At 44.3% G+C, this 21,948-nt stretch overlaps 3 protein-coding genes across 3 annotated transcripts in view; 2 read left to right on the top strand and 1 right to left on the bottom strand.

Moving 5' to 3' along the window:
• LOC138951204 (uncharacterized) overlaps positions 1 to 21,948 on the bottom strand; it is a 336,181-nt gene that overhangs the window by 221,616 nt on the left and 92,617 nt on the right. The window lies entirely within an intron of this gene.
• Positions 1 to 21,948, top strand: part of LOC138951206 (uncharacterized) — a 195,697-nt gene that overhangs the window by 149,573 nt on the left and 24,176 nt on the right. The window lies entirely within an intron of this gene.
• LOC138951209 (uncharacterized) lies at positions 3,001 to 20,768 on the top strand. Its single transcript, XM_070322866.1, has 5 exons — positions 3,001 to 3,342; positions 6,704 to 6,771; positions 9,784 to 9,834; positions 18,880 to 19,011; positions 20,040 to 20,768. The coding sequence occupies exons 2-5, from the start codon at positions 6,705 to 6,707 to the stop codon at positions 20,297 to 20,299; spliced, it is 510 nt and encodes a 169-aa protein (XP_070178967.1). The 5' UTR covers positions 3,001 to 3,342; position 6,704; the 3' UTR covers positions 20,300 to 20,768.

The raw sequence follows: 21,948 nt of genomic DNA on the forward strand, positions 1-21,948 counted from the left end.
CATTACACACAAACACACACACACACATACCCACACATACACACACACAAAGCCCCAGGCACAATTGGCGTACAAATTACACGGACAAACACACACGCGCACAAAGTATGCACACATGCGAATACACACACACATGCATGTGGACGCACACACACGCACGCACAAACGCACACACAATACACCTTGTCTTTGTGATGAAGACTATTTGGAGAGCAGGTAACAGTCGACAATAAAATGACTTTCAAGTCACACAAAGTCCTCCAGGAGTCACATTGTACTGACATATGAACATATTTTGCCTAATTACTATTGACTATAATTATTGTAAACTCTAAGATTAAACATTGTAAAGCCGACAAATATGTTAAACATGTTGACAACAAGAAAGACAAGAAGAAGGAGAAGAAGTGATAACCCCAGGAACATTACTTAGGGTATTATGTTGACGTAGCAGTGCGAGAAATGATAATATTATTCTGCAAGGTCGCGAACAGTGGCGACAAGAACCTGCACATGGAAGACAGGTCAGTGTGACATTGCGGGGTACCCTTTCAAACAGCGAACTGTTGCCCCGTCTTTGACACTGCGGGGTACCCTTTCAAACAGTGAACTGTTGCCCCGTCTTTGACACTGCGGGGTACCCTTTCAAACAGTGAACTGTTGCCCCGTCTTTGACACTGCGGGGTACCCTTTCAATCAGTGAACTGTTGCCCCGTCTTTGACACTGCAGGGTACCCTTTCAAACAGTGAACTGTTGCCCCGTCTTTGACACTGCGGGGTACCCTTTCAAACAGTGAACTGTTGCCCCGTCTTTGACACTGCGGGGTACCCTTTCAATCAGTGAACTGTTGCCCTGTTTTCCACGCAGGGCCTGTCATGGCTGCAACACAAAGCACGGCTACCAACTACAATGCGTGCACTATGTGAAGATTGTGTGGTCTTTTTGGGGATGGGGGTGGGGCTGTCTTAGAAGAGGGGTTTAATTGTATATAACACATCAACATGGAAACAAACAGTTAACAACCAAAATTAATATATTTAATTTTAGCAACATCCACTAGCGCAACATCCAATGGAAAAACTGGAATAGGGCGACATCCATTAGCGCGACATCATTTAGCGCAATAGCCAGTAGCAAAACTCGAATAGAGCGACATCCATTAGCGTGACATCCAGTAGCACAACTCCAATAGACCGACAACCACTAGCGCAACATCGACTAGCGCCACATCCAGTAGCACAACTCCAATAGAGCGAAATCCACTAGCGCCACATTCAGTAGCACAACTCCAATACAGCGACATCCACTGGCGCGACAGCCAGCAGCACAACTCCAATAGAGCAACAACCACTAGCGTGACATCCTTTAGCGCGACATCCAGTAGCACAACTCCAATACAGCGACATCCACTAGCGCAACATCCAGAAGCACAACTCCAATACAGCAACATCCACTTGCGCGAGATCCAGTAGCACAACTCCAATACAGCGACATCCACTAGCGCGAGATCCAGTAGCACAACTCCAATACAGCGACATCCACTAGCGCAACATCCAGAAGGAAAACTCCAATGCAGCAACATCCAATTGCGCGACATCCAGTAGCACAACTCTAATACAGCGACATTCACTAGCGCGACATCCAGTAGCACAACTCCAATACAGCGACATCCACTAGCGCGACATCCAGTAGCACAACTCCAATACAGCGACATCCACTAGCGAGACATCCAGTAGCACAACTCCAATACAGCGACATCCACTTGCGCAACATCCAGTAGCACAACTCCAATACAGCGACATCCACTAGTGCCACATCCAGTAGCAGAACTCCAATACAGCGACTTCCACTCGTGCCACATCCAGTAGCACAACTCCAATACAGCGACATCCACTAGCGCGACATCCAGTAGCACAACTCCAATACAGCGACATCCATTGGCGTGACATCCAGTAGCACAACTCCAATACAGCGACATCCATTAGCGTGACATCCAGTAGCACAACTCCAATACAGCGACATCCACTAGCGCCACATCCAGTAGCACAACTCCAATACAGCGACATCCACTAGCGCCACATCCAGTAGCACAACTCCAATACAGCGACATCCACTAGCGAGACATCCAGTAGCACAACTCCAATGCAGCGACATCCACTAACACGACATCCAGTAGCACAACTCCAATACAGCGATATCCATTAGCGTGACATCCAGTTGCACAACTCCAATACAGTGACATCCATTAGGGTGACATCCAGTAGCACAACTCCAATACAGCGACATCCTTTAGCGTGACATCCAGTAGCACAACTCCAATACAGCGACATCCACTAGCGCGACATCCAGTAGCACAACTCCAATACAGCGACATCCACTAACACAACAGCCAGTAGCACAACTCCAATGCAGCGACATCCACTAACGCGACATCCAGTAGCACAACTCCTATACAGCGACATCCACTAACGCGACATCCAGTAGCAAAACTCGAATAGAGCGACATCAATTAGCAAAACATCCAGTAGCACAAGTTCAATACAGCGACATCCACTAACGCGACATCCAGTAGCACAACTCCAATACAGCGACATCCAGAAGCGCGACATCCATTAGCAGGGAGTGTCAACTGACAGTAGAGTATGTTTGGGTACCAACAGACAGGCAGACATACACACACACACACACACACTCACACACACATACACACGCACGCACGCACGCACACGCACACACGCACACACGTTCACACACACACACACACACACACACACACACACACACACGCACACACACACACACACACGCACACACACCGTCTCGATTCCCATTCTATGTTAAAACATCCAGTCAGACCTTAGATGCTATGATTCCCAGGCGCTCAATGTTATCACAGAGTTCCATGTATAATGCCCCAAGCACCCCCCCCCCCCCCATCCCCCCCATCCCCGCCCCCGCGTGTGCATGACATGTATAAAAGTGGAGAGTGTTTGTGAACCTAGCTTGTGTTTTCTGGATGGTCTGCATTTAACTAAGAAGACTACACCATTAAAGTAGACTTCACCATAAGAAGACTACACCATAAGAAGACTACACCATAAGAAGACTACACCATAAGAAGACTACACCATAAGAAGACTACACCATAAGAAGACTACACCATAAGAGGACTACACCATAAGAAGACTACACCATAAGAAGACTACACCATCAGAAGACTACACCATAAGAAGACTACACCATAAGAAGACTACACCAGTTCGTTTTGAGCTTTCCTGTCTGCCGCGTGCCAAGCTGAACAGAGTGCTTCCAGTCGTCGTGGTCTGCTGATCATTTACAGTGTGAGTTCTTTTTTTCTATCGATCTATGTGTCTCTCTCTTGGTTGTGTTATTGGTTTTTGTTTTGGTTTAGAGTGGATTACTTGTTTCTTATATCTGATATTGAGTCAATAATAACGAACATCTGTCTGGTCAAAACAGTGTGGTTAACTTCCTACACCTGTGTTGGTAACCAGTACATTACATTGATCATTACCTCGCCGGCATCTTGCAAGCGATTTTCATCAATGATTTTGAGATAAGTTTATTATTTGTATCATAAGTGGGTTTTTTTCTGTCTGTCTGTCTGTCTGTCTGTCTGTCTGTTTACTTAAAAGACCACTGGTTGAACGTGCTGTGTAACGTAACGCTTTGTTTGTCAATAATTAAACGTTTCAATAACCTACAATTCTTCTTTGTTTCTTTCTTTAACTTTTCAACCATTAAAGTCTTCATACAAAAGCAAACATTGATCACTTTTAAAATAACCCTCATTTCAAACATGCGAAAACTAATTGTTCAATAAGCTTCCAAAATCTGTATAAAACCGGGCATTCAAAAAGAAATGTTTAAACATTGTATTAGAACACTTTTTACATGTATTGGTTTCTTTTACTTTCATTTGACACAGGATAATGTTGACCCGATACTTGCAACTGTGTATGATGCTTCAGATTAATACTCTTAATCTTAAATGTCTTGTGTCGATTTGAAGGCTGTTATCCAAAGCCGTTAATCCATATCAACGTTTAACTGTCTCTTCCAAAAGCATCCTGATTGGGGCAAATCATTGTTTTCATTTTAGCAATCTCTTTCCTATATTATTTGGCACTTACCAAACCCTTATGCTACTCTTACACTGTGCCAAATTTCCCTTGCGAATAGAATGTTCCAATACTTCGCAATGATCAGGACATAGTCGCAAAATATTCTTAACCATTCGCCACCATTCGTCTCTTGTTTCAAACATAGCAACATCTTCCTATTATTAGCAAGGAAGTCATATTCTTAACTTGTTCGCAACGTACTCGTAAGTATTCTCAAGACATTCGTAATCATCGCAATGTATTCGTAAACATTCGTTATGCCTGTCTTACACTATGCCGAATATACTTGCGAATATGAACATGTTGTATTCGACAAAAAAAGAGACGAATGGACAGGAAAATATTGACCATTCGAAGCCTTAACTTGACCTGGTCTAACTGCGTCTTTTACAATTCATCTCTTGTTTTGAACATAGCAACTTGCTGCTAATATTCGCAAGGAAGTCATATTGCTATTTTTTTCGCAACGTACTCGTTAGTACTCGCAAGACATTTGTAATCGTCGCAATGTAGTCGTGGTGCTAGCAAGCCATTCGCAACCATTCGTTATGCCTGTCTTTACATTGTTCCGAATATCCTTGCGGATATGAAAATGTTGTATTCGGCAAAAAAATAGACACATGGACATGAATAATATAGAAAATTGGAAGCCTTACCAATCCTTGCGAATGTCTTAGGAATGGTTGCGAGTGCTTGCGAATGTGTACCGATCATTGAGGATGCATACGAATCCATATACACATTTATTGCGAATGTGTTGCGAATATTCGCATCAAAATCGCCGTTTAGTTGCAAGACGTTTGCACGATATTCTTACTGTTTTTAAAACATTCGCAAGCAATTGCAGTCACCCGCAAGCATTCGTAAGGCTTTCGCAGCATTATTATGAATTGGCAAGAAATGGTCAAAACATTCGTAATAATTCGCAACCATTCGCAAGATGTTGGCAAAATGTGCACGAATACAATCCTTACGAATGCTTGCGAGCTCTACGCATACCTTTACGATGATTACGAATGGTTTGTGAATACCTACGAGTACGTTGCGAAACATTCAGAATATGACTTCCTTGCAAATATTAGGAGCATGTTGCTAATGTTCGCAAAAAGAGACGAATGGTGGCGAATGCAGAATGGTTAAGAACATTTACGAATGTATTGCCACCATGTCCTGATCATTACGAGTTATTGGCGAATTCTATTTGCAAGGGAAATTCGCCAGAGTGTAAGAGCAACATTACGAACAATGCGAATTGCATACTCGTTTTATTCGTAAAATGTTTGCAAGCACTCGCAACACTAGCAAGGCCACTCGTAACGTTCGTAATAGATCCGTATATGGATTCGTATACAATCGCAATGATCGATAGACATTCGCAAGCAGTCGCAATCATTCGTATGACATTCGCAAGGATTCGTAAGCCTTCGATTTTTCTCTGTTTTTTCCTGTCTTGGCCGAATACAACATTTTCATATCCGTAAGGATATTCGGCACAGTGTCAGACAGGCTTACGAGCGTGTTTTTTTTCGTGGAGCACGGAATATATGCTTTCTTTGGTCGAAACGCAACTACAGTTTCTGGCTGATACTGCTCGCTTTAATTCTTTATGAGATGGGGACATAATTCGTTACATACCCACATTGTGAATTCAATGACGTTTTAACAGTACATATCTTCTCCTCATTGTCAATTCAATGACGATTTAACAGTACATATCTTCCCCACATTGTGAATTCAATGACGTTTTAACAGTACATATCTTCTCCTCATTGTCAATTTAATGACGTATTAACAGTACAAATCTTCCCCACATTGTGAATGCAATGACGTTTTAACAGTACATATCTTCCCAATTATGCTCATCGTGCGATTCTCCCATGTGCAAATCATGTTTTGTTTAATTATTCCTTTTTCTTCAAGTCCAATCATCGTCACTATAAAGAGGCGCTTTACAAGGTATGATCCAAACAAATCGATCAAATGTGATTTACGCTGAGAATGTTTGGCGTGTCAGGCCCAAATAACATCAGCCATTATAAATACTCTCGATGCAAAGTCTAAAGTCTCTGAGCCTATCAGAAAATGCCTTAAAATAGGCTTCTTTGGTATCTGTTTGTTTGGATCATACCTCGTATCATTACAACAATGTACAACCACAATGTTCAACGTTAGCTTGTGCGCTCAGCAATAACGCGGTCGCGTGCTTTCCTTCAACCACAGCTCAGGACAACGATTGTGAAGCGATGGCTTAGACATAAGGATTCAACATTCATCTGATCGCATTCACACCAAACTTGGGGCAAATCGGTTTTGAAATGCCCGATGAGGAAAGGAAAGCACGCTTAGGCGCTTTTCGCATGTTCCTCTGGTATTCGCGTAGCCATTGGGTCGGACGTGTTTTACAAAATATGCCATAACAGTGGCTGAATGATGCCAAGTTTTGATCAAATCGGCCTGAAAACTCCGGAGTTCTAGGTGCTCAAACGTGTGACGGACGGACGGACAGACAGAGGCTTGTTAATAATATAGATGTCTCATAACAACGTGTGTTTTCTAGGATGGCGCTGTTCACCACAGTGTGTTGGGCTCTTTCCCTACTTCTGATGTGGACACATTCTGTGGAATGTAAGTGCAAATTAATAGTATGTGTGTGTGTGTCTATGTGTGTGTGTGTGTGTGTGTGTGTGTGTGTGTGTGTGTGTGTGTGTGTGTGTGTGTTTGAGAGACAGTGTGTGTGTGTGACGGTGTGTGTGACAGTGTGAGTCTGTGTCACAGTGACTGTGCGCTCGCGCGTGCGTCCGTGCGTGCGCGCGCGTGTGCGTGTGTGTGTGTGTGTGTGTGTGTGTGTGTGTGTGTGTGTGTTTGTGTGTGTGCGTATAAAGCGAATCCCAGAAAACTACTAGACATATCTTTATTGAAATACTTCTTTAAATTATTTCAAATGTTATCCTTAGACCCTTTTTTCCTCTCTTATTTTTGCGATAAAAAGATATTTGATGACATATCGAGATGTTAATGAAAGTTCTGGCAGCATGCAATGTGATGACCTACAGTTTTGAACCAAATTGCGTGACATTTTGGTCAATCAACTTTTGATTCAGTCCGGACAATGTGATCGCATTTAAGTTTAGAAGCTTAGAAATTAATTAGTTCTTTAAAATTAGAACATAAAATGAATCAAAATATTTATAAGGATTCAATGGGGAATGCGTTGCATTCTTTACCATTTCTTGAATCAAAACAATTATAGATATGTCTTAGTTACACTGACAATACGCTTGTATTAAGGTAAACAGGGCATTCTCCGCGTAATTTAGAATATAGAACAGCAATAATGTTGCTTGCATTCCTCAAGGTTACATTTGCCAGAAAAACAGCTAGGTCTGAACAGAAGGGTATTAGAACCTGTTCTCCCCTTTTTACATTTAGTCAAGTTTTGACTAAATGTTTTAACGTAGAGGGGGGAATCGAGACGAGGGTCGTGGTGTATGTGCGTGTGTGTGTGTGTCTGTGTGTGTGTGTGTGTGTGTGTGTGTGTGTGTAGAGCGATTCAGACTAAACTACTGGACCGATCTTTATGAAATTTGACATGAGAGTTCCTGGGTATGAAATCCCCGAACGTTTTTTTCATTTTTTTGATAACTGTCTTTGATGACGTCATATCCGGCTTTTCGTGAAAGTTGAGGCGGCACTGTCACGCCCTCATTTTTCAACCAAATTAATTGAAATTTTGGTCGGGTAATGTTCGACGAAGCCCGGACTTCGGTATTGCATTTCAGCGTGGTGGCTTAAAAATTAATTAATGACTTTGGTCATTAAAAATCTGAAAATTGTAAAAAAAATATGTTTTTTATAAAACGATCCAAATTTACGTTTATCTTATTCTCCATCATTTGCTGATTCCAAAAACATATAAATATGTTATATTTGGATTAAAAACAAGCTCTGAAAATTAAATATATAAAAATTATTATCAAAATTAAATTTTCCAAATCAATTTAAAAACACTTTCATCTTATTCCTTGTCGGTTCCTGATTCCAAAAACATATAGATATGATATGTTTGGATTAAAAACACGCTCAGAAAGTTAAAACGAAGAGAGGTACAGAAAAGCGTGCTATCCTTCCCAGCGCAACTACTACCCCGCTCTTCTTGTCAATTTCACTGCCTATGCCGTGAGCGGTGGACTGACCATGCTACGAGTATACGGTCTTGCTGCGTTGCATTGCGTTCAGTTTCATTCTGTGAGTTCGACAGCTACTTGACTAAATGTTGTATTTTCGCCTTACGCGACTTGTTATATTTAGTCAAGTTTTGACTAAATATTTTAACGTAGAGGGGGGAATCGAGACGAGGGTCGTGGTGTATGTGTGTGTGTGTGTGTCTGTGTGTGTGTGTGTAGAGCGATTCAGACTAAACTACTGGACCGATCTTTATGAAATTTGACATGAGAGTTCCTGGGTATGAAATCCCCGAACGTTTTTTTCATTTTTTTGATAAATGTCTTTGATGACGTCATATCCGGCTTTTCGTGAAAGTTGAGGCGGCACTGTCACGCCCTCATTTTTCAACCAAATTGGTTCAAATTTTGGTCAAGTAATCTTCGACGAAGCCCGGGGTTCGGTATTGCATTTCAGCTTGGTGGCTTAAAAATTAATTAATGACTTTGGTCATTAAAAATCGGAAAATTGTAAAAAAAAATAAAAATTTATAAAACGATCCAAATTTACGTTTATCTTATTCTCCATCATTTGCTGATTCCAAAAACATATAAATATGTTATATTCGGATTAAAAACAATCTCTGAAAATTAAATATATAAAAATTATTATCAAAATTAAATTGTCCAAATCAATTTAAAAATACTTTCATCTTATTCCTTGTCGGTTCCTCATTCCAAAAACATATAGATATGATATGTTTGGATTAAAAACACGCTCAGAAAGTTAAAACAAAGAGAGGTACAGAAACGCGTGCTATCCTTCTTAGCGCAACTACTACCCCGCTCTTCTTGTCAATTTCACTGCCTTTGCCATGAGCGGTGGCCTGACGATGCTACGAGTAAAATGGCATTGCGTTCAGTTTCATTCTGTGAGTTCGACAGCTACTTGACTAAATATTGTATTTTCGCCTTACGCGACTTGTTCTAGTTTTGTTGTTGTTTTTCAAATTGTAACAATATGTCTTTACCTTGCATTGCGTTATTGGTTTTATAAATCTGTTGATCATAGCTTTCTTTGTGAGACTGTACAGACAACAGATATCATAGTTACAGCTGGGTAAAATGGCTTGCTCACTTGTGATACACAGACTATTGGTGGATAGATTAGTGATAACATTTTGAGCTGGGTAAAATGGTTGGCTCAATTTTGTTCGGACAGTTTATTTATGGATAGATTGATGAAACTCAAAATCAGATAGACTGTTAACGCTTAAAAACTCAGCATAATTTTAAAGAAAACAAAATACGAATGGTTAGTTATTTGATATTTTAACTTTTGACAAAACATAATATTCACATTGGTCTCAATGGTGATAAATTAAAACGTATATCATAATATTTGTAGTCCGATCTCTGACAAGGCGGTGTGTTACTGTCATCCTGTGTGCTGTGTATGTGTCTTTTTCAATTGTAGGTACAACACGGCAAAGAGTCTGTACAACCTTGGCGCATGAGAAAGAGGAAGGTAAGGCGACTCGTATTATCTTTTTTTTTATCGTAAAAATAGCGGGCCCTACCGCTACCCCGAAATCACGACAGCGTTTATTTTGCAAGTCAGAATGAGAAATGGCTTTAGAAACTTGCAGACTGTAAGTTTTTGGTTCGATGTTGTGTGTTTTTTTCTGGCGACTGCAGACGAATTTTGTGCGCATCTGTTTTTCGCGCATTATCCGCGCTGCGTTATCTTGGAAGCAACAAACATTGGTTTAAGCAGTGTTTTATTCAATACTGTATGGATATAATACACAACAAGCATGGTTAGGATCAACAGCAAGCTATAAGCTTATACAACAAAGCATTCGTACTCAACACAGCTCTATACATCAAGATTGAACTTTTGCACTTAGAGAAAAGCTAGCAACGCGCAAGAGCTAAAAGTACTATCTATGTCAGAATGTGTGTGGTTTGTTCCTCCCTTTTTATTATAACCAAAACTCTTTCTGTGCAGTAGACATGCACGCGCGCAACTCACAGGCGTGGCAATGCCTCTCTGCTGATTCATTAAATACCCTTTACCACCAAACTCCCCCCCAACCCCACCCCGCCACTCCCCCCCCCCCCCCCCGGACCTCCCGCGTGTGTGTCTAACACCTTCCGATTTCGGAGATGTTGTCGTGTTCAGGGGAGATAATTGCATAACGATGTCCTGTCCTGTGGGACAATGAGCAGTATTCGTTATCCTTGGATGTGACTTGGTTAGAGCTGTCATTGTTCTACACCAGGTCCATGTGACTTGGTTAGAGCTGTCATTGTTCTACACCAGGTCCATGTGACTTGGTTAGAGCTGGCATTGTCCTACACCAGGTCCATGTGACTTGGTTAGAGCTGGCATTGTTCTACACCAGGTCCATGTGACTTGGTTAGAGCTGTCATTGTCCTACACCAGGTCCATGTGACTTGGTTAGAGCTGGCATTGTTCTACACCAGGTCCATGTGACTTGGTTAGAGCTGTCATTGTCCTACACCAGGTCCATGTGACTTGGTTAGAGCTGGCATTGTTCTACACCAGGTCCATGTGACTTGGTTAGAGCTGTCATTGTTCTACACCAGGTCCATGTGACTTGGTTAGAGCTGTCATTGTCCTACACCAGGTCCATGTGACTTGGTTAGAGCTGGCATTGTTCTACACCAGGTCCATGTGACTTGGTTAGAGCTGTCATTGTTCTACACCAGGTCCATGTGACTTGGTTAGAGCTGGCATTGTTCTACACCAGGTCCATGTGACTTGGTTAGAGCTGGCATTGTTCTACACCAGGTCCATGTGACTTGGTTAGAGCTGTCATTGTTCTACACCAGGTCCATGTGACTTGGTTAGAGCTGGCATTGTCCTACACCAGGTCCATGTGACTTGGTTAGAGCTGTCATTGTCCTACACCAGGTCCATGTGACTTGGTTAGAGCTGGCATTGTCCTACACCAGGTCCATGTGACTTGGTTAGAGCTGGCATTGTCCTACACCAGGTCCATGTGACTTGGTTAGAGCTGGCATTGTCCTACACCAGGTCCATGTGACTTGGTTAGAGCTGTCATTGTTCTACACCAGGTCCATGTGACTTGGTTAGAGCTGTCATTGTTCTACACCAGGTCCATGTGACTTGGTTAGAGCTGTCATTGTCCTACACCAGGTCCATGTGACTTGGTTAGAGCTGGCATTGTCCTACACCAGGTCCATGTGACTTGGTTAGAGCTGGCATTGTTCTACACCAGGTCCATGTGACTTGGTTAGAGCTGGCATTGTTCTACACCAGGTCCATGTGACTTGGTTAGAGCTGGCATTGTTCTACACCAGGTCCATGTGACTTGGTTAGAGCTGGCATTGTCCTACACCAGGTCCATGTGACTTGGTTAGAGCTGGCATTGTCCTACACCAGGTCCATGTGACTTGGTTAGAGCTGGCATTGTCCTACACCAGGTCCATGTGACTTGGTTAGAGCTGTCATTGTTCTACACCAGGTCCATGTGACTTGGTTAGAGCTGTCATTGTCCTACACCAGGTCCATGTGACTTGGTTAGAGCTGGCATTGTCCTACACCAGGTCCATGTGACTTGGTTAGAGCTGGCATTGTTCTACACCAGGTCCATGTGACTTGGTTAGAGCTGGCATTGTTCTACACCAGGTCCATGTGACTTGGTTAGAGCTGGCATTGTTCTACACCAGGTCCATGTGACTTGGTTAGAGCTGTCATTGTCCTACACCAGGTCCATGTGACTTGGTTAGAGCTGGCATTGTTCTACACCAGGTCCATGTGACTTGGTTAGAGCTGGCATTGTCCTACACCAGGTCCATGTGACTTGGTTAGAGCTGTCATTGTCCTACACCAGGTCCATGTGACTTGGTTAGAGCTGGCATTGTTCTACACCAGGTCCATGTGACTTGGTTAGAGCTGGCATTGTTCTACACCAGGTCCATGTGACTTGGTTAGAGCTGGCATTGTTCTACACCAGGTCCATGTGACTTGGTTAGAGCTGTCATTGTCCTACACCAGGTCCATGTGACTTGGTTAGAGCTGGCATTGTTCTACACCAGGTCCATGTGACTTGGTTAGAGCTGGCATTGTCCTACACCAGGTCCATGTGACTTGGTTAGAGCTGGCATTGTTCTACACCAGGTCCATGTGACTTGGTTAGAGCTGGCATTGTTCTACACCAGGTCCATGTGACTTGGTTAGAGCTGGCATTGTTCTACACCAGGTCCATGTGACTTGGTTAGAGCTGGCATTGTTCTACACCAGGTCCATGTGACTTGGTTAGAGCTGTCATTGTCCTACACCAGGTCCATGTGACTTGGTTAGAGCTGGCATTGTCCTACACCAGGTCCATGTGACTTGGTTAGAGCTGGCATTGTCCTACACCAGGTCCATGTGACTTGGTTAGAGCTGTCATTGTCCTACACCAGGTCCATGTGACTTGGTTAGAGCTGTCATTGTCCTACATCAGGTCCATGTGACTTGGTTAGAGCTGGCTTTGTTCTACACCAGGTCCATGTGACTTGGTTAGAGCTGTCATTGTCCTACACCAGGTCCATGTGACTTGGTTAGAGCTGGCATTGTTCTACACCAGGTCCATGTGACTTGGTTAGAGCTGGCATTGTCCTACACCAGGTCCATGTGACTTGGTTAGAGCTGGCATTGTTCTACACCAGGTCCATGTGACTTGGTTAGAGCTGGCATTGTTCTACACCAGGTCCATGTGACTTGGTTAGAGCTGTCATTGTCCTACACCAGGTCCATGTGACTTGGTTAGAGCTGGCATTGTTCTACACCAGGTCCATGTGACTTGGTTAGAGCTGGCATTGTTCTACACCAGGTCCATGTGACTTGGTTAGAGCTGGCATTGTTCTACACCAGGTCCATGTGACTTGGTTAGAGCTGGCATTGTTCTACACCAGGTCCATGTGACTTGGTTAGAGCTGGCATTGTTCTACACCAGGTCCATGTGACTTGGTTAGAGCTGTCATTGTTCTACACCAGGTCCATGTGACTTGGTTAGAGCTGTCATTGTTCTACACCAGGTCCATGTGACTTGGTTAGAGCTGGCATTGTTCTACACCAGGTCCATGTGACTTGGTTAGAGCTGTCATTGTTCTACACCAGGTCCATGTGACTTGGTTAGAGCTGGCATTGTTCTACACCAGGTCCATGTGACTTGGTTAGAGCTGGCATTGTTCTACACCAGGTCCATGTGACTTGGTTAGAGCTGGCATTGTTCTACACCAGGTCCATGTGACTTGGTTAGAGCTGGCATTGTTCTACACCAGGTCCATGTGACTTGGTTAGAGCTGTCATTGTTCTACACCAGGTCCATGTGACTTGGTTAGAGCTGTCATTGTTCTACACCAGGTCCATGTGACTTGGTTAGAGCTGGCATTGTTCTACACCAGGTCCATGTGACTTGGTTAGAGCTGGCATTGTTCTACACCAGGTCCATGTGACTTGGTTAGAGCTGGCATTGTTCTACACCAGGTCCATGTGACTTGGTTAGAGCTGGCATTGTTCTACACCAGGTCCATGTGACTTGGTTAGAGCTGGCATTGTTCTACACCAGGTCCATGTGACTTGGTTAGAGCTGGCATTGTTCTACACCAGGTCCATGTGACTTGGTTAGAGCTGGCATTGTTCTACACCAGGTCCATGTGACTTGGTTAGAGCTGGCATTGTCCTACACCAGGTCCATGTGACTTGGTTAGAGCTGGCATTGTTCTACACCAGGTCCATGTGACTTGGTTAGAGCTGGCATTGTTCTACACCAGGTCCATGTGACTTGGTTAGAGCTGGCATTGTTCTACACCAGGTCCATGTGACTTGGTTAGAGCTGTCATTGTCCTACACCAGGTCCATGTGACTTGGTTAGAGCTGTCATTGTCCTACACCAGGTCCATGTGACTTGGTTAGAGCTGGCATTGTCCTACACCAGGTCCATGTGACTTGGTTAGAGCTGGCATTGTCCTACACCAGGTCCATGTGACTTGGTTAGAGCTGGCATTGTCCTACACCAGGTCCATGTGACTTGGTTAGAGCTGGCATTGTTCTACACCAGGTCCATGTGACTTGGTTAGAGCTGGCATTGTCCTACACCAGGTCCATGTGACTTGGTTAGAGCTGGCATTGTTCTACACCAGGTCCATGTGACTTGGTTAGAGCTGGCATTGTCCTACACCAGGTCCATGTGACTTGGTTAGAGCTGGCATTGTTCTACACCAGGTCCATGTGACTTGGTTAGAGCTGGCATTGTCCTACACCAGGTCCATGTGACTTGGTTAGAGCTGGCATTGTTCTACACCAGGTCCATGTGACTTGGTTAGAGCTGGCATTGTTCTACACCAGGTCCATGTGACTTGGTTAGAGCTGGCATTGTTCTACACCAGGTCCATGTGACTTGGTTAGAGCTGGCATTGTTCTACACCAGGTCCATGTGACTTGGTTAGAGCTGGCATTGTCCAACATCAGGTCCATGTGACTTGGTTAGAGCTGGCATTGTTCTACACCAGGTCCATGTGACTTGGTTAGAGCTGGCATTGTCCTACACCAGGTCCATGTGACTTGGTTAGAGCTGTCATTGTCCTACACCAGGTCCATGTGACTTGGTTAGAGCTGTCATTGTTCTACACCAGGTCCATGTGACTTGGTTAGAGCTGGCATTGTTCTACACCAGGTCCATGTGACTTGGTTAGAGCTGGCATTGTTCTACACCAGGTCCATGTGACTTGGTTAGAGCTGTCATTGTTCTACACCAGGTCCATGTGACTTGGTTAGAGCTGTCATTGTTCTACACCAGGTCCATGTGACTTGGTTAGAGCTGTCATTGTTCTACACCAGGTCCATGTGACTTGGTTAGAGCTGGCATTGTTCTACACCAGGTCCATGTGACTTGGTTAGAGCTGGCATTGTTCTACACCAGGTCCATGTGACTTGGTTAGAGCTGGCATTGTTCTACACCAGGTCCATGTGACTTGGTTAGAGCTGGCTTTGTTCTACACCAGGTCCATGTGACTTGGTTAGAGCTGTCATTGTCCTACACCAGGTCCATGTGACTTGGTTAGAGCTGGCTTTGTTCTACACCAGGTCCATGTGACTTGGTTAGAGCTGGCATTGTCCTACACCAGGTCCATGTGACTTGGTTAGAGCTGGCATTGTCCTACACCAGGTCCATGTGACTTGGTTAGAGCTGGCATTGTTCTACACCAGGTCCATGTGACTTGGTTAGAGCTGGCATTGTTCTACACCAGGTCCATGTGACTTGGTTAGAGCTGGCATTGTCCTACACCAGGTCCATGTGACTTGGTTAGAGCTGTCATTGTCCTACACCAGGTCCATGTGACTTGGTTAGAGCTGGCATTGTTCTACACCAGGTCCATGTGACTTGGTTAGAGCTGGCATTGTCCTACACCAGGTCCATGTGACTTGGTTAGAGCTGGCATTGTTCTACACCAGGTCCATGTGACTTGGTTAGAGCTGGCATTGTTCTACACCAGGTCCATGTGACTTGGTTAGAGCTGGCATTGTTCTACACCAGGTCCATGTGACTTGGTTAGAGCTGGCATTGTTCTACACCAGGTCCATGTGACTTGGTTAGAGCTGTCATTGTCCTACACCAGGTCCATGTGACTTGGTTAGAGCTGGCTTTGTTCTACACCAGGTCCATGTGACTTGGTTAGAGCTGGCATTGTCCTACACCAGGTCCATGTGACTTGGTTAGAGCTGTCATTGTCCTACACCAGGTCCATGTGACTTGGTTAGAGCTGTCATTGTTCTACACCAGGTCCATGTGACTTGGTTAGAGCTGTCATTGTTCTACACCAGGTCCATGTGACTTGGTTAGAGCTGGCATTGTTCTACACCAGGTCCATGTGACTTGGTTAGAGCTGGCATTGTTCTACACCAGGTCCATGTGACTTGGTTAGAGCTGGCATTGTTCTACACCAGGTCCATGTGACTTGGTTAGAGCTGTCATTGTTCTACACCAGGTCCATGTGACTTGGTTAGAGCTGTCATTGTTCTACACCAGGTCCATGTGACTTGGTTAGAGCTGGCATTGTTCTACACCAGGTCCATGTGACTTGGTTAGAGCTGTCATTGTTCTACACCAGGTCCATGTGACTTGGTTAGAGCTGTCATTGTTCTACACCAGGTCCATGTGACTTGGTTAGAGCTGTCATTGTTCTACACCAGGTCCATGTGACTTGGTTAGAGCTGTCATTGTTCTACACCAGGTCCATGTGACTTGGTTAGAGCTGTCATTGTCCTACACCAGGTCCATGTGACTTGGTTAGAGCTGTCATTGTTCTACACCAGGTCCATGTGACTTGGTTAGAGCTGTCATTGTCCTACACCAGGTCCATGTGACTTGGTTAGAGCTGTCATTGTCCTACACCAGGTCCATGTGACTTGGTTAGAGCTGTCATTGTCCTACACCAGGTCCATGTGACTTGGTTAGAGCTGGCATTGTCCAACATCAGGTCCATGTGACTTGGTTAGAGCTGGCATTGTCCAACATCAGGTCCATGTGACTTGGTTAGAGCTGTCATTGTTCTACATCAGGTCCATGTGACTTGGTTAGAGCTGTCATTGTCCTACATCAGGTCCATGTGACTTGGTTAGAGCTGTCATTGTCCTACATCAGGTCCATGTGACTTGGTTAGAGCTGTCATTGTTCTACATCAGGTCCATGTGACTTGGTTAGAGCTGTCATTGTCCTACATCAGGTCCATGTGACTTGGTTAGAGCTGTCATTGTCCTACACCAGGTCCATGTGACTTGGTTAGAGCTGGCATTGTTCTACACCAGGTCCATGTGACTTGGTTAGAGCTGGCATTGTCCTACACCAGGTCCATGTGACTTGGTTAGAGCTGGCATTGTTCTACACCAGGTCCATGTGACTTGGTTAGAGCTGGCATTGTCCTACACCAGGTCCATGTGACTTGGTTAGAGCTGTCATTGTTCTACACCAGGTCCATGTGACTTGGTTAGAGCTGGCATTGTCCTACACCAGGTCCATGTGACTTGGTTAGAGCTGTCATTGTTCTACACCAGGTCCATGTGACTTGGTTAGAGCTGTCATTGTTCTACACCAGGTCCATGTGACTTGGTTAGAGCTGGCATTGTTCTACACCAGGTCCATGTGACTTGGTTAGAGCTGTCATTGTCCTACACCAGGTCCATGTGACTTGGTTAGAGCTGTCATTGTCCTACACCAGGTCCATGTGACTTGGTTAGAGCTGTCATTGTTCTACACCAGGTCCATGTGACTTGGTTAGAGCTGTCATTGTTCTACACCAGGTCCATGTGACTTGGTTAGAGCTGTCATTGTCCTACACCAGGTCCATGTGACTTGGTTAGAGCTGTCATTGTCCTACACCAGGTCCATGTGACTTGGTTAGAGCTGTCATTGTTCTACACCAGGTCCATGTGACTTGGTTAGAGCTGTCATTGTTCTACACCAGGTCCATGTGACTTGGTTAGAGCTGTCATTGTCCTACACCAGGTCCATGTGACTTGGTTAGAGCTGTCATTGTTCTACACCAGGTCCATGTGACTTGGTTAGAGCTGTCATTGTCCTACACCAGGTCCATGTGACTTGGTTAGAGCTGTCATTGTCCTACACCAGGTCCATGTGACTTGGTTAGAGCTGTCATTGTCCTACACCAGGTCCATGTGACTTGGTTAGAGCTGGCATTGTTCTACACCAGGTCCATGTGACTTGGTTAGAGCTGGCATTGTTCTACACCAGGTCCATGCTGCACTTTTCAGTGAAAGCATGCCGATGTATCTGCAGTTTGTACATCCATGTTGCGGCATTATTAGCGTCCGAAATACCTTCTCGATGACCTGTGCTCGCCATATTTGGGTATAACACAAAGTGACACGTTTCGCTTGAGTATACAAAATGGTTGCAAAGAACGGTTTTGGTATTGACATGAACGGGTTAAGCAAATGCAATGGAATTTGGCACATATAAACATGCGTCTAATAAAAAGTTGTATGCCAAGTTTTGCGTTCGTCATCCAACCAGTAGGACGTCACTAATTGCTAAAGTATTTACCTTAAAGCACACCACTAAATTGGACAGTGCGAATCTATGACGTTGCTATCCGAGGAACATGTTTAGAAGGTATGATCCCCCAAAAAATGATCAAATGTGATTTTCGCGGATACTGTTTGGCGTGTCTGGCCCAAATATAATAGCCATTAAAACTACTCTCATATTACATCGATGCAAAGTCACAGATGCCTGAGCCAATCAGAAAAGGCCTTAAAATGGCCCGGGCCGGGACGAACACGGTCAACGTAATGAGCAGACTCAGAGACGGTATCCATATTCCACCCCCATGTCACCACTGTGGCACGTACACAACAGACCTCACACACACACCTGGGTAGCGCGACTATGTTGCTGCTAGCTTTCTACTAGAAGGTAGCGACCCAGATATCCAAGCGATGGGGCAATACTGTAATGAAAAAGACATCGACAAAAAAGTATGAAACGAAAAGAAATGATGTGTGTGTGTTGTTCAGTGCCCTGGCTGGAAAGATCGTGTGCCTCTGACGCGGACTGTCATGACGGCATCCACGCAGAGTGTTTCAAGGGCAAGTGTCTGTGTACTCTCGGCTACTACTACTCCAATGGACAGGCCGTCTGTGTGGACAGTGAGTGTTTGTCGTGGGCAGATGTGTTTTGCTGGGTGGATATGTGTGGTTTGGCGGATGTGTGTTGTTTGGATTTGTTTATGTTAGCTGGAATATCTTATGCTGTTGGGTAGATGCATGTAGTAGGGTGGACTTCTGTTGTTTTTAATGTTAATGTTTTGGAGTAGATCCGTTGTTCGGTAGAAGAGTATTGTTGAGTAGATGTGTGTTGTTAGGTAGATGTGTGTTGTTAGGTAGATGTGTGTTGTAGGGTAGATGTGTGTTGTTAGGTAGATGTGTGTTGTTAGGTAGATGTGTGTTGTTGGGTAGATGTGTGTTGTTAGGTAGATGTGTGTTGTAGGATAGATGTGTGTTGTTAGGTAGATGTGTGTTGTTATGTAGATGTGTGTTGTTGGGTAGATGTGTGTTGTTACGTAGATGTGTGTTGTTAGGTAGATGTGTGTTGTAGGATAGATGTGTGTTGTTAGGTAGATGTGTGTTGTTGGGTAAATATGTGTTGTTAGGTAGATGTGTGTTGTAGGGTAGATATGTGTTGTTGGGTAGATGTGTGTTGTAGGGTAGATGTGTGTTGTTAGGTAGATGCGTGTTGTTAGGTAGATGTGTGTTGTTAGGTAGATGTGTGTTGTTAGGTAGATGTGTGTTGTTGGGTAGATGTGTGTTGTTATTGTGTGTGTTGTTGTTGCTGTTGTTGTTGTTGTTGTGTGTGGGTATGTAAGTACGTTGGTGTGTGGGTGTGCGTGTGTAGGTGTGTGTGTGTGTGTGTGTGTGTGTGTATGTGTGTGTGTGTGTGTGTATGTGTGCGTGCGTGTGTGAGTGTGTGTGTGTATGTGTGTGTATGTGTGCGTGTGTGTATGTGTGTGTGTGTGTGTGTGCGTGTGTGTGTGTGTGTGTGTGTGTGCGTGCGTGTGTGTGTGTATGTGTGTGTGTATGTGTGTGTGTGTGTATGTGTGTGTGTGCGAGTCATGTCTGCCTGTGCTGACTGCCTTGATGTATCTACATGACGCAGAAGTATCGCTGTGATGTTTTAGATTGCCCTGAATCAGACCAGCAGGCCGAGTTCCTGACCTACCCAGACAGTTTCCTGCGTAGAAACAATTACTTCCGGCGTCTTTACGGGACCACTCTGGTGAACTGCCTGGCCAAGTGTGTAGCAGACACTGGCTGCATCGTCGCAGGGTACAACTTTTTGAACAATCAGTGTACTATGTATTCAGTCTCTCCTTTCTCAGACACCAACAACTTTGGCATCAGTCCTAACGAGTCTCTGTATCAGCAACGGTGCAAATGATGGGTGTCAGTACCGCCTGGAGGGGTCCACGGGAGACCAACACAGCGACTCTTAGCCCCCCCCCCTCCCCCTCCCTCTCCTTCTTCCTGTTCTCTCCCTTTTGCTTTCGCCGTTTTAGTTGTTAGGCCTGTATGCATCATATGTCTGATTCGGGTCAAATTGCGCGCGACATTTCTGTAAAAATGTATTTACGTTATATTTGTTTTCTGACTAAAAGCAAGCTCTAATACCGGCCTAAGTGTTAGTTCAAATGCACTTTTGCTCGTCAGAGGTTAATCCTGATTGGTCATTCCAAATATTAAACGTTACTTTGAATACTCAAACACATTACCACAAACAGAAAAGTGGGGTTTTTTTTCAAGAAAAAGGTGCTTATAATCAACTCTTGCATGTTACCTTTGCCTCTGTTGGTCTTGCCGGCCGGGTGAAACACCCTCAAACAAGCAGCAATAAAAGTTATTACATTCCAGTGTGTGTTTTCATTTCCATCAATGTGTGTGTGTGTGTGTGTGTGTGTGTGTGTGTGTGTGTGTGTGTGTGTGTGTGTGTGTGTGTGTGTGTGTGTGAGTGTGTGCGTGTGTGTGTGTGTGTGTTTTTGTGTGTGTACTTGTGTGTGTGTGTATGTGTGTGAGTGTGTGTGTGTGTGTGTGTGTGTGTGTGTGTGTGTGTGTGTGTGTGTGTGTGTGTGTGTGTGTGTGTGTGTGTGTGTGTGTGTGTGCGCGAGAGGGACAGAGACCAGCTAGCACAAACGGATATTCTGTAGGAAGGAGCGTTACGCTGACGCCTAGTCTTACAATCTCTGTCTGTGTAACCAACCAAGTGTACATAAAGACAATCAGAAAATAACAGTTTCAAACAAACACGAACAAAAGTCATTAGTAACAATACAAATTCTGCACAATTACCGATCTGGATATCTGCAAACAAAAAAACCTTTAAGATCACATGTCAGTACAAAGAAAGAAAACATCCAACTAAACAAACAAGCAGACGAGTACACACACACACTAACACACACACACACACACACACACACACACACACACACACACTGAAACACACACACACACACTGAAACACACACACACGTACACACAGACACACATATACACACACACACATACACACACACACACTCACACATACACACACACACACACACAAACACACTTAAACACACACACTTAAACACACACACACATACACACACATTGTGACACACACACACACACACACACACACACACACACACACACACACACACACACACACACACACACAGTTGCTCCGGTGTCAGAATAATGTGACTGGGTGAGACATGAAGCCTGTGCTGCGACTTTTGTTCCAAAATGACATCAAAACAAAATGGCGGCATGCAAGGGGAGTGAATTAGTGGCAAGCGATAAATGGTATGAGTAACTAGAAACATCTCGTATCGCTTATGTACGGTAAAAAAGCCGTCAATTCTATTTTGAATTTCAGGCTTAGGTAAGCCTTTTTTTTCAACAGTTGAGTAACTTAAAATACAATGGACACTAACATAACAAAATTAAAACCGAATAGAGAACAAACAGTGAAAACACATCGCCCACTCGCCAACTGCATATGAACTCAACGTTTCTATTCAAGAAAGCACATCAAGCGTGTTC

The sequence above is a fragment of the Littorina saxatilis genome, linkage group LG16 (genome assembly GCF_037325665.1).
Source record: "Littorina saxatilis isolate snail1 linkage group LG16, US_GU_Lsax_2.0, whole genome shotgun sequence".
NCBI lineage: Eukaryota > Metazoa > Mollusca > Gastropoda > Littorinimorpha > Littorinidae > Littorina > Littorina saxatilis.

Excerpts from the sequence above, each read along its gene's own strand:
- LOC138951209 (XM_070322866.1), top strand. The coding sequence starts at position 6,705 with ATGGCGCTGTTCACCACAGTGTGTTGGGCTCTTTCCCTACTTCTGATG. Across the intron at positions 9,835-18,879 it reads GGCGCATGAGAAAGAGGAAG|TGCCCTGGCTGGAAAGATCG; the intron begins GTAAGGCGACTC and ends TGTGTTGTTCAG. Across the intron at positions 19,012-20,039 it reads ACAGGCCGTCTGTGTGGACA|ATTGCCCTGAATCAGACCAG; the intron begins GTGAGTGTTTGT and ends GTGATGTTTTAG.